The sequence below is a fragment of the Podarcis gaigeae genome, assembly GCF_964106915.1.
Source record: "Podarcis gaigeae genome assembly, chromosome: 3".
NCBI lineage: Eukaryota > Metazoa > Chordata > Lepidosauria > Squamata > Lacertidae > Podarcis > Podarcis gaigeae.
The window spans coordinates 29,046,190-29,058,614 of record NC_139680.1 but is presented as its reverse complement, the minus strand read 5'-3'; the positions used below and the strand labels follow the sequence as shown (position 1 = coordinate 29,058,614).

General features: G+C 43.4%; 1 protein-coding gene across 3 annotated transcripts in view; it reads right to left on the bottom strand.

Moving 5' to 3' along the window:
• The window catches only part of GRHL1 (grainyhead like transcription factor 1), a 58,052-nt gene that overhangs the window by 43,830 nt on the left and 1,797 nt on the right, over positions 1 to 12,425 (bottom strand). The window contains exons 1-2 of one of the 3 annotated variants that reach the window (XM_083733983.1): positions 12,126 to 12,405; positions 1,962 to 2,148 (exon numbers count right to left, since the gene is read on the bottom strand). In XM_083733983.1, coding sequence (XP_083590109.1) covers positions 1,962 to 2,148; positions 12,126 to 12,172 — 234 coding nt within the window. In that variant the 5' untranslated portion in view covers positions 12,173 to 12,405. Of the gene's footprint in view, positions 1 to 1,961; positions 2,149 to 7,027; positions 7,163 to 12,125; positions 12,406 to 12,425 lie in introns of those variants that run through there. The other 2 variants (XM_083733984.1, XM_083733985.1) reach the window with 2 other exon arrangements.

Below are 12,425 nucleotides of genomic sequence, written 5' to 3'. Positions count from 1 at the left end.
GAGTTGAACTAGATGATGCTCAGGGTCTTTTCCAACTCTGATATTCTATTCTTATTCTATGTTGTAGTGGGCGACACTAGTTTTAGGGACCACTGTTATCATGAGGCCCGGTTGCCCTGGAGCTCATAATTAACAGCCTTTCCATGTCCCCTCAGTTCTATGAATTCGGGCGCTTACATAGCTATTAAGAGTTGAAGAAGCTCTTTTTGAAGGCAGAGGGCCTTCTCGATAGTGGCGTCTGCCCTGTGGAACGCCCTCCCATCAGATGTCAAGGAAATAAACAACTATATGACTTTTAAAAGACATCTGAAGGCAGCCCTGTTTAGGGAAGTTTTTAATGTTTGATCTTTGATTGTATTTTTAATATTTTGTTGGAAGCCGCCCAGAGTGGCTGGGGAAACCCAACCAGCCCTGTTTAGGGAAGTTTTTAATGCTTGATCTTTTATTGTATTTTTTTTATTTTGTTGGAAGCCGCTCAGAGTGGCTGGGGAAACCCAACCCAGAGTGGGTGGGGTATAAATAAATTATGATGATGATGATGATTTCTTCACCTGGCCAACCAAGGGTGAGGGGCCATGCTCTCCCACCCCCAGTTTTGGAACTGGGAAGCACTCAGATGCCTGGAATGAGGAAGAGAATGGGACATTCCAAATGGGACATGCTCTGGTCAGTCAAAAGGCACACCTCACATGGCACTGGGTACACATCTTGATAAGTGCTGCAATTCTACATAAATCATGTGTGGGGGGACGTGTGGCCCTCCAGATGGTGTTGGCAATGCAACCCACATCACTCCTGACCAATGACTATTGCTGGTGGTGGTGGGTTTGGTGGGAATTGGAGTCCTACTTATCTCTAGTATAAAGCACAAGGCAGTGCAAAGCTACCAGAGCAAGGCAAAGGAGGATTACGCTTGGAGACTCTCTCCTGACTCAATGAAGAGGAAAAGGAAGAAGTGAGCAAACAGAGGGTACTGATTTGCTCCTCACAAGGCTGTCCCTGATGGCAACTTTAATTCAAAAGGGCCTTGACCACAGCTGCAGCTGCATCTGGTAGAAGAGAACTCCACACATCAGCTTAGCTTTAACCAAGTGATACATTACATTTCTAACAGGGTAGCACCTCTTCCATTTAATCCACTAAAGGAAAACCCAGAATGAGGAAACCTCCCAAAGCTATGCAGTTGTTTATAAGGAAGGTGGGTTGAAAAGAAAAAGAGTTAGGTGCTCATTTCCCAGGAGATATGCTACAATTTGGCACAGACAAGTCAAAACGTAAGAGCAGCTTTAATGAATGAGCCAAACAGACCATGTACCCCAGCAGCCTGCTTCTCCACACCAGCCAATCAGATGCCTCTTTGGGACCCCACAAGCAGGGCAGGACGGAGGCAAGAGCCCTCTTCTGCCTCTGCCCCTAGTAACTGGCCTGCTGCCTCTGAAATACGGTGCTACACAGAGAGCATGTCCTTTATGAATATGTCTAAGAGCATTAAAGGGGGAGAGTTCAGCTTTCAATGTTATTGTATGGCTGTGGGAATTCCATAAATCAATCACATGCTGTGTGAAGGAGCATTTCCCTGCCGATCTGTTTCACTGGACATCACTGAAAAGGGGAGACACACAGACACACACACACACAGAGAGAGAGAGAGAGAGAGAGAGAGAGAGAGAGAGAGACCAAAAGCAAAGTATGCCGACTACTACCAACGCCTTGCCCTGTTAAAGAGAGATTCCAGAACAGGTTGCTTAGATAACTGGAAAAGTTACTTTATCCAATACTTGTTTTTCCTTTTTGAGTCATCTAACCAGAAGTTGCTATTTTATTGTTTGCAGCCACTACAAAAGCAGCTGTATCATGTTCCCAGCATGGCCTTTCTTCCCCTTTAAGGAAGGCACGTGAAACAACAAAGCACACTCTGCTGGCCTGTTTTACGAGTCCTAGCCAAGTGCCAACGTTGTTACCTTGTAATAGTCATACAACAGTCCCAAGGCAGCAGCGCTGTCCTCATCCCCATTGATGCTCATCATGGCTTTAGTAGCTGCTGTAAGAGGGTTTTCGAGAAAGGACTTCCAAGCTTCATCCTCGCTGGTGTAGGGTCGCCTCTGGGAGTAGAGCGTTTCATTCTGAAGAACCAAAACTGGCCTTTTGCTTCATAGAGAGGGAGATGAAACAAAACACACAATTACAAAACACACTTTGGGCTGGGACCCAAAGAGGTCCGTGCACACGTCTAAGCACTTCCACCACGCATGCGAGGTTGTGCAAGGAACCCAGCTAAGGGCTCATCCACATTTTGTTTGCATTATGTACCAATTAATTGCCCCAGGCAGGTCCAAGAACTTTTCTCATTGTTCCGCAGTTGTGCCTTGCAAAAATCCAACCTTACCTGCTGAATTGAGGCTCACTTAAGCCAAACCCCTCTTCAGATTTTCTGAGCATCTGGTAAGATTCTGATTCAGTGGTAAGATTGGATTTTTGCAAGGCACACCCACAGAATGAAGAGAAAAACTCTGGAACCATGAGGGATTAATTGGTAGAGGATACAGTCAGAGTACAGGCCAAGTGAGTGGGTGGATGAGCCCTGGGTACATTGAGACAATGTTCTGGAGGGTCTTCTAGTTCTCACTACACACAGCAGCAGAGATAGAAAAGCAGTTTCTCAAAAGCTCTGGTGTGCTTGTTGAACATTTTGAACATGCAGTTATGTTGCTGTTCTTTGCTCTGGTAGAAAAACTTGCTAGCCTATCACGTTCCGACTTCATATAACTAAAAACAAGAAGAAGAATCACAGTCTTCGAATTCTTCAGAAATACTTCATTGTTTTATCTGGAACACTTTTAGCAATGCAAAGGGCTTGCACACTCAAACTAACTGCTTCCACCCTCTTGCCCAATCACTGTTTACTGCTAGGGATATATCATTATGCAGGAAGGGAACAGAGAGGCCCTCTCATTGGCTCCCCTCCAGCCATGATGGAACTTACCACCTAAGCTTTCAGAACATATATTTTAATAAACATTCCATTCTCCTTTTCAGAAAGAAAAGAAAAAGAAAGAAAGAAAGAAAGAAAGAAAGAAAGAAAGAAAGAAAGAAAGAAACCAAGAATTGCACAACCTCCAACTTAGACTAGCTTTTTGTTGACCAAGCTCTAAAGAGATCTGGGAGAGGATGAACTGAATTTTAATTAAACTTTTATCTTGATATTTTTTCCAAGAGGCATTATGCTTAGAGCTTAATTACACATTAAAATATCTGCCTTGTAACTAGTCAGATGATTGGCATATCTAACTCACGGATGTCTGTTTTGAATGCCTGAAACTCCTGGGAACCAGACAACAGGTCTAACCTAGGACTTTGTATGTCAATGCAGGCATCCCCAACCTTCGGCCCTCCAGATGTTTTGGACTACAGTTCCCATCATCCCTGACCACTGGGTCCTGTTAGCTAGCGATCATGGGAGTTGTAGGTCAAAACATGTGGAGGGCCGCAGGTTGGGGATGCCTGAACAATGCCATCTTATGTATTCAGAACCAAGTTCCACTGAGTTGAGTGAGCTTTATTCCCAAGTAAATGCATACAGGATTGCCGTCTAAGACACGTGCTTTGACAGTGAACGAAGACCTCCCAGTTATTTTGTCCCGAGCTTATAATATTTAAAGTAAAAAATAAAAATAAATCACCTATGTTTTTAGGGGGGGAGCTTCCGAAGAAGTCTTTACTGTATTTGAGGCTTCTATATTTGAAAAGCCAATGGCATAAACAAAACATTTCAAACTGTGTTTTAAAACTATAATCTTGATTTCTGAATGCTAGAGGTTGACAATGCAATACCAATGGCTTTTGGTCATCCTTGGAACAAAAACGACCCAGAGCTACCCCAAGGCATGTAGATCTTCAGTATCGCATACATTCATTCTCTGCTCAAATTTTGTGTAAAAGCAGTAGCAGAATGAAAACCTTCCTGGACTTACTCGCAGTCCAGAAAGGACCCAGGCCAATAACTGCAAAGCACCAGTTTCAAGTGAAGCTTTTCATTAGCTGTGACTCATTGCTGAATAAACTCATAAAGCGGCTTGTTTACTTAGTTCCCTAAATCCACTTACTCTGAGGTCTTAATGTGCCCATAAGCAAGCATGTGCTGGGTTATGTCCACTACCAAAGAGCTTACTTTTGGCTTAGAGCTGGTTAGAAACCCTTAGTCGGGTGTGAGAACATCTTGGAGCATTCAAAAAGAAGAGTTATTTTAATACAAAAGGTAATTTGGGGGAGGGTACTTTTTGCAAGAAGATGTCTCAGCTGTTGCATACCCTCCAACATTTCTCCAGTGAAAATAGGAACGTCCTATTTCACAACAACAACAACAACTTCATTATTTATACCCCGCATATCTGACAGGGTTGCCCTAGCCACTCTGGGCAGCTTCCAACATATAATAAAACATTACAAAACTCCCCTATACAGGGCTGCCTTCAGATGTCTTCTAAAGGTTGTATAGTTACTTATCTCCTTGGCTCGGAGGTCGCATAACTCCATACCTTCCAACATTTCTCCAATGAAAATAGGGACGTCCTAAGGAAAAGCGGAACATTCCGGGATAAAATCAGAAACCGGAATGGCTTCTGTAAATCCACTGCTGCCCTTGGGGAAAAGGGACACTTGGAGGGTCTGCTGTTGAATCAATACTGCCAGATCTGGGTTCACACCCATTTAAAACACTGTTTCCCCTTCAGCATACGCAAAGGTTAGTTAGTATTTAAGACAAAATTTAAGTTTTGCTTAAAATATTGCCAGGGGCTGAAAAACGGGTAGGGGAGGAATGAAACCTGCATGAAACGCAAGATACCATCAGTCCTTGAAGCAAAAGTCTTATGGAAACCTATAGCTGTATTTTTACTCTATACACACAAACCACATTCTCAGTTCACTTCATGCATTTGACAAAGAACAATGTTGCTTGTAACAGCTCATGCTGCTTTGTATTTTGCCACTGAGGAATAGAAACCAGCCTGCGGAGCCCAGGGAACCTTGTAGATGGGTCACAAAGCACAGGTATTTCAGATTTATCTCCTACACACTTACACAGAACGGGAATTTAAACCAACAAGCAGGTCTTAAACAAAAAGCAACTGATGGGCAACTCCGGTAAGACATACATGAGGTGGAATTCGAGTTTTTTACTCAAAGTAGGCCTGCTGAAGGGGGGACGTGGGTGGTGCTGTTGGTTAAACCACTGAGCCTCTTGGGCTTGCCGATCAGAAGGTCGGCAGTTCGAATCCCCACGACAGAGCGAGCTCCCATTGTTCGGTCCCAGCTCCTGCCCACCAAGCAGTTCGAAAGCATGTCAAAGTGCAAGTAGATAAATAGATACCACTCCGGTGGGAAGGTAAATGGCATTTCCATCTGCTGCTATGCTTTGCCAGAAGCAGCTTAGTCATGCTGGCCACATGACCCGGAAGCTGTCTGCGGGAAACCTTTTGGGAAAGTGCTGTATGAATATTTTCTAATAATGAGACCATGGCCTTTTCTGTGCTGGCACCAGGAAAAATAGAATAGAAAGAAATAAGCTTTCAAGGAGTCTTTTTAATCACATGTGACAAAGCCTGCGTGCTGTCCACACTTCATTCTGCTCTTGTGACTCTATGAGTGACAACGAAAGCCAGTGTGGTGTAGTGGTTAGAGTAGGACCTAAGAGACCAGGTTTAAACCCCCGCTTGGCCATGAAGCTCTCTGAATGACCTTGGGCTGTTCACTGCCTCTCAGCCTAACCCTACCTCACAGGGTTGTTGGGGACATTAAATGAGATGAGGGAAGAACCATGTCCACCACCTAGAACTCCTTGGAGAAAAAAATGTGGGATGGATATAAATCTATTCTAACAAAAACAAAAACAATAAATGCTATTTCCCCATCCCTAGCATGCCTGAGCCACAAGCTGGCAAAATACCTAGTACAGTGGTACCTCAGGCTACAGACGCTTCAGGTTACAAACTCCACTAACCCAGAATTAGTACCTCGGGTTAAGAACTTTACCTCAGGATGAGAACAGAAACCACATGGCGGCGGCACGGCAGCAGAGGGAGGCCCCATTAGCTAAAGTGGTACCTCAGGTTAAGAACAGTTTCAGGTTAAGAACGCACCTCCAGAATGAATTAAGTTCTTAACCCGAGGTACCACTGTACGGAATTATACAAATGCCCTTTCTCAGCCTCTTGCCATCAGGTTCTGTGGATCCAGATAAGAGAGATTTGCCCTTGAAATAGGATTTGCAAGCAGGAGATCGCCAGGGATACTTTTTCTAAGGGCCTGCGAGTCAGCGGGAGGGGATCAGGGTGCTCCGCCTCTCAACCCATGCCATCACTACTACTGCTGACCCATTCTCCTCCCTAGGCTGCTATGTTGCAAAACAAGAGGCTGTCTTGTACCAGCAAGCAAGGAAGGCGCAGCAGCCGTGCTGAGGAATATGGGCAGAACCCTTAATTTGAAATCTGACAGCTCTGCCCATACAGTCACCAGGGCTTCCATAAATTTGTGCAAGATCGGTGCAATGCTGTACAGTACTCTTTGTTCCCTCACAAAATGCATATTTAGTAATATGGAAGGGGAACCACTGCCCTCTCCCCTGCCCTGCATCAACACCTTGTTCTGTGTTAGCATTCCCCAACCTGGTGCCCACCAGATGCTGTTGGGCTTCCAACTTGCATCAGCCTCAGTTGGCATGGTCCATCATCAGTGGCAATGGAGCTGTAAACCCAGCAACATCTAGAAGGCAAGCCTTCATTCTATTTTGCAAAGCAAAAAAACGTTCTTGGTTGGCCTATGACAGGCATCCCCAATCTGCGGCCCTCCAGATGTTTTGGCCTACAACTCCCATGATCCCTAGCTAACATGACCAGTGGTCAGGGATGATGGGAATTGTAGTCCAAAACATCTGGAGGGCCAAAGGTAGGGGATGCCTGGCCTATGACAACCAACATGACCCCTCTCCACAAAGGCTTTGTACACACCATACATTAAAATCACGTACTACCTCATCCTCAAGTATCCTGGGAACTGGATTCTAAAACACATTCACATAAAATCGAGTCCCTTCTTCACTAGATTACCTCCTGCGTGACCAACGTTAGCTAATCACAATTGAGCTACTAGAGAACTTTCTAGAATTCAGTTGCCAACCAATCAAATTTAAATACATCGCAATGCATATAAGCCTGTTGCTCAGGGGAAATCTCATCCTATGGCTTCCTCTGATACTTTCTCTGAGCGACAGCAATTCCCCCTTGCTCTGGTGTGTTTCTGCTTCATTGGCACAGTCCCTCGTCTCCCCTCAGGCTGGCACTGAAGGCTCAGCCCTGACAGAACTAGTTACGCTGAATTCCTAGAGATGAAACTGGGCCTACTAGACTGTACATTTGATGTTCGGAGAAAAGTTTCCCATATGGAGTATGCGGGAAATTGCTTTGTGTCCTGTCAGGTCATTTGCACCAATCATACACCTTTGCCCCATCAACAGGCCAATCAGACTCCAATGCATATACCACGTGACAAGTGCATACTCCTCACATGACAGATTGTACATGCAATGGCAGCAGTATCAGGGCAAGATAAAAATCATATTGGGTGGTGTTCCCTCTGCTGTAAATGGTTAGGAGTGGTGAGGAAGGAGACACAGGTAAGAATTCAACCTAAAATGAAAAAGCACACAGGCAAATGCCACCACCATTCAGATTATAAGTGGAACAGCCGATAACATTAAAATCTGTCAAAAATCCAAGCTTTTGTAAGCATCCTCTCTCGTTGCAACCATCCGCCCCAAATAAAATGCGCAAATGCTCTTATTAAAAAAAAAAAGAACGTAGAAAGAATTATCTTCAGAACTATCAACAAAGCACAGGATTTGGTAGTAACTCAATCTCTCCCCTGAGCTGAAGGTTCTTTGAGGAAAAACGAGACCGTATTTTCTCAAAAGACAGTGAAATGTGTATATTTCTGACAGCTGCCCTGTGTCAAGTTTTAGAGTCTGAGGGGTCTATTGGCACAGTGAACTATGCGCACACAATGCTAAAAGGCATTTAGCAAGAGCTGGAAATAAGTCTTCCATTGTGTGCGTAATTACTTCATAACCACTGCCTTGTTTTCTGCTTGAATAACTTGCAAAAAGAGAGAGAGAGAGAGAGAAGAGATAGGAAAACATGACAGCCGTAAGGGCTCTGTGCCTTGCTGGGATAATGTGATGATATAGTCCAGAGTTAGTCTCCCATGGCAAAGAGTGTTAAGTCTTCATTTTTCTGGGTTGTTTATATACCACTTTTGACCCACAGCACCCGCTCCTGAACACTCCAAAATGGAGAACGGCACATTGTTTTTTAAACAGGTAAAATAAAAGTACAATAAATACAGCAAATTAATCATCAAAACAATTTAAGATAGCAAAAGCAAAATACACAACAGTGGCTTTCCTATAAAATCAAAATATGATGGTGATTCAGTAATCTTGGACTCTCTTGCTCAGCCCAGTCATTGCTTTCATTTCAACTTTCATCTCTCCGTAGTCACTATCTCCCTCCCACTATATTAGGACCAACACACTGGCCGCCAACCCACCTGCTGGTTCCCCAGTTTCCTTACCCTGCTACAGAACAGAACCCTGACCACCCAAACTATTTCAGTTTAAGGTAGCAGTGAAGGAATGGGTTGGGAGATGGAGCACAGCCATCCTGCTAAAATAATTCTTGTTTAGACAATCCTACCCAGATGCTTTGAAAGTTGAGCTAATTTTAATCCATTTTAGTATTTCATTTCATTCATTTATATTTATTAAATTTGCATACCGCCTTTCTTCTGTAGAACTCAGGGCGGTTTTCACAACATAATAATAAAAAATGGATAATGAAAACAATAACCCAAAAAACCACAAATCAATACCACCCCGCCAAGGTTGTCATACGTCCGGAATTTCCCATACTCGGAATACCGCAGTCGAAAGCAGTGTCTGGGTGGAAATCGGCTAAATGTCCCAGGCCTATGGCAACTGATGTCAGCAGTGCCATTTTTTGCCAATTTCCCTCAAAAATAGCTTTAAAAAAAAAACTTTTCCATCCGGATTTTCACTTTTTGAAATATGGCAAACCTACCCCCTTCTTTCCCTCCCACAAACACATTAAACCGGGTTATTAAAATATTAATCAGCCCAAGGCCTGGTTGAAGAGGAATGTTTCCACCTGGTGCCTAAAGATGTCTAATGAAGGCACCAGGCAAGTCTCCTAGGGAAGAGCATTATTTTAACTTTCGTATGGTTGTGATTTTTTTGTTTTACTGTTTTACCTTTTGTAAACTTCTTTGAGGTTTTTGATTTTACAATCAGGAGATATATAAATTATATGAAATAAATAAAATATAATACAAAGTAACTAGCTCTAGGTAGCTATGGCCATTCATGTACAAACCTTCATTTTACATTTTACAATCCAAGCTGAAGCACTTCATAGAGAAATAGTGGTGTTCAAACACGAGTGTAAACAAGCATTGGAGTGTAACCAACTTCACAAACAATCACTGACTTTAAACTAATGCAGCATAACTTTATGATTGTCAAGATGTTTTCTAAGCTATCCATCACATTTTGGGACTACAGAATATTGCAGGTAGCTTTCTCTTAGTAATGTGAATCTCTGTGATAGGAATAACTGCGAGAAAACTTTTAGCCACCGCCAAATGGTCTTAAAATGTTAAAGAGCTAGTGGTTGGAAGAAAATGATCCTCTCAATTTCTTACCCTCTCAATTTATTTAATGCTGAACTGCCATTCAAAAAAATGTCTTACAACAGGGGTAGGCAACCTAAGGCCTGGGGGCCGGATGTGGCCCAATTGCCTTCTCAATCCAACCGGCAGACGGTCCGGGAATCAGCGTGTTTTTACATGAGTAAAATGTGTCCTTTTATTTAAAATGTGTCTCAGGGTTATTTGTGGGGCCTGCCTGGGGTTTTTACATGAGTAGAATGTGTGGTTTTATTTAAAATGCCTCTCTTGGTTATTTGTGGGACATAGGAATTCGTTCATTTTCCCTCCAAAATATAGTCCGGCCCACCACATGGTCTGAGGGACAGTGGACCTGCCCAGGGATGAAAAAGGTTGCTGACCCCTGCCTTACAGTTTTAGGGCTTGACTGTTCTGCCAACAATGGTGAAATCTAATTTAGCAATCCCTTGAAAGTCCACTAGAACTTCTGAACTGAGGGCGGTATGAAAAATTCCAGGATTCAAACTATTATTTAAAACAAAATCATGAGCTATGGCTGCAGTCCAGAAGTGAGCTCCATGTGAACAGAGTAGGACTTCTGAGTATACATGCAACAGGATTGCTCACCTGTAGCAAACACTACAATTTTCACTTTTACCCTCATGGCAATGGATAATATGATACCTTTTCTGAGCGCAAGGATGCTGAACCTGCAGCCCCTTCAAAGACTTTTGGACTCCCTGCAGCCATCATGGCCAGTGGTTAGAGATGATGGGAACTATAGTCCAACATCTAGAAGCAGGTAGGTAGCCGTGTTGGTCTGACACAGTAGATATATATAGATATAGAGAATTGTCCAGTAGCAACTTAGAGACCAACTAAGTTTGTTCTTGGTATGAGCTTTTGTGTGCCATGTCTTGGTGTGAGAGGAAATGGCACAAGGACAGAATGTTTAGTATGCAGAAAACAAAAGCAAGATGGTTTAACCCCACAGGAGCACAATTTAATCATAGAATTGTAGAGTTGGAAGGGACCCTGAGGATCATCCAGTCCACCCCCCTGCAGTGCAGGAATATGCAGCTGTCCCATAAGGGAATTGAACCTGCAACCTTGGTGTTCTCAGCACCATGATCTAACCAGCTGAGCTTTCAGAAGAATGTAAACTGATGCATAACGACTCATTATACAGACTTGTTTAATAAAATGCCCCACTGCAAATTGCAACTGGAATCCAGCATAAGTTCAGCTGAGAGCAATGCTGCATTCCTCAGAAGAAAGCATCTTCCAGATTGCAGTCTGACATCCCAATCCTATTCCCACTGCTCGAAAGTCACATCCATCTCATACAGGACTTACTTTTTTAAGTAAACATTTGCCAAGATCACAGACATAGCCACATCACTCTACTGTTTTTTCTCTCCAAAAAGATTGGTGTTTAGCATGCCATCGGTCTTGCACACAAATCTGGCCAGAATCCAACAGCTTTGAATAAAGTCAATACCACAGAACGTATGAAATCCTGCCTCCGACAAAGCCAATGCAAAACAAGAAGACTCCCGATGATAACCCCACTTCTGTTCTAAAAGTAACATTTGCAGTTCCCGTTGCAAGTCTTAGCCCTGCCATCAAACACCAACACATTATGAAAAGAGCCTTCTATACAATGGCTGTTCCCTGGTTCCCAACTTGAATATACAGCGAGACACAGCCTCCTGTACACCTGAGTACAGCCAAATGCCCTCTTATGAAGGGACACGTTTATTTTATTTGCAGACCACACTGGCAATGAGTGGCTACGCTGCCAAACAGGAAGATGACAATATGCCAGTTGTCCTTATATACTCAGCAGTTGACTGATCAACATTGCTGCCCTCAAGTGCCTTCCATTAAGCATTAAGTTAAACGAAGCATCACATTTGACTGAGAATTTCCAATTCAAAAAGACACTTTCCCCAAGGGCACAAGTGATCTGTTGCCAAAAAGAAGCACCCTTCATCAGAAAGAGTTGTAGTTATAACCGCCACCAAGACCTGATATGTTTCCATGTAAAACTGCACCAGGTATGGTTTTCAAGGAGATTGAAGCAAAACGAGCAATTGGTCCTGGGAGGGAACATGGCAAAGGTTATGTCACCCAGCATAAGCTTGAAACAAAGGAAATAACCACTGAGGCAGCTGCAAATTTGCCTTGAGCACAGCTTACAGAAAAGCAATGCCACAACTCGCATAAACTTTCTAACCTGACTAGCGATCACAGATTGAAGGTAGGAACCTTTTCGCAACACACAATCTGGAGCAAATGCATTGCTAAATATTGTCTATCACTTTTCCAACCCCACCCAACTCTCAACCCCACCACCACCACCACTTTAAAAGAATTCATCGTGTTACCTGGACAAATCTGCTTTCCCTGGGGGATGAGTTTCATAAAAATCCATCTGTCCTTTCTCCAAGAGAACATTAAAAGGAGCCCTTGTGATGCCTGCAGAATAAATCTGCACATCAGGATCTAATTGCAGACCAGAGTCTCTGAATGCTCAGCAAAATCTTATTCAAATTAAGAGCAGCCTTGCTCACGCCATTAAAGAAAAGAAAAAGCTTAGGTATGTGACTCAGGTAATGATGCCCGAGTTAAGGCATCTCTCTCAGAGCCCAGCCCTCATCTTCAAAAGAGGTGGGGAGAAACACACA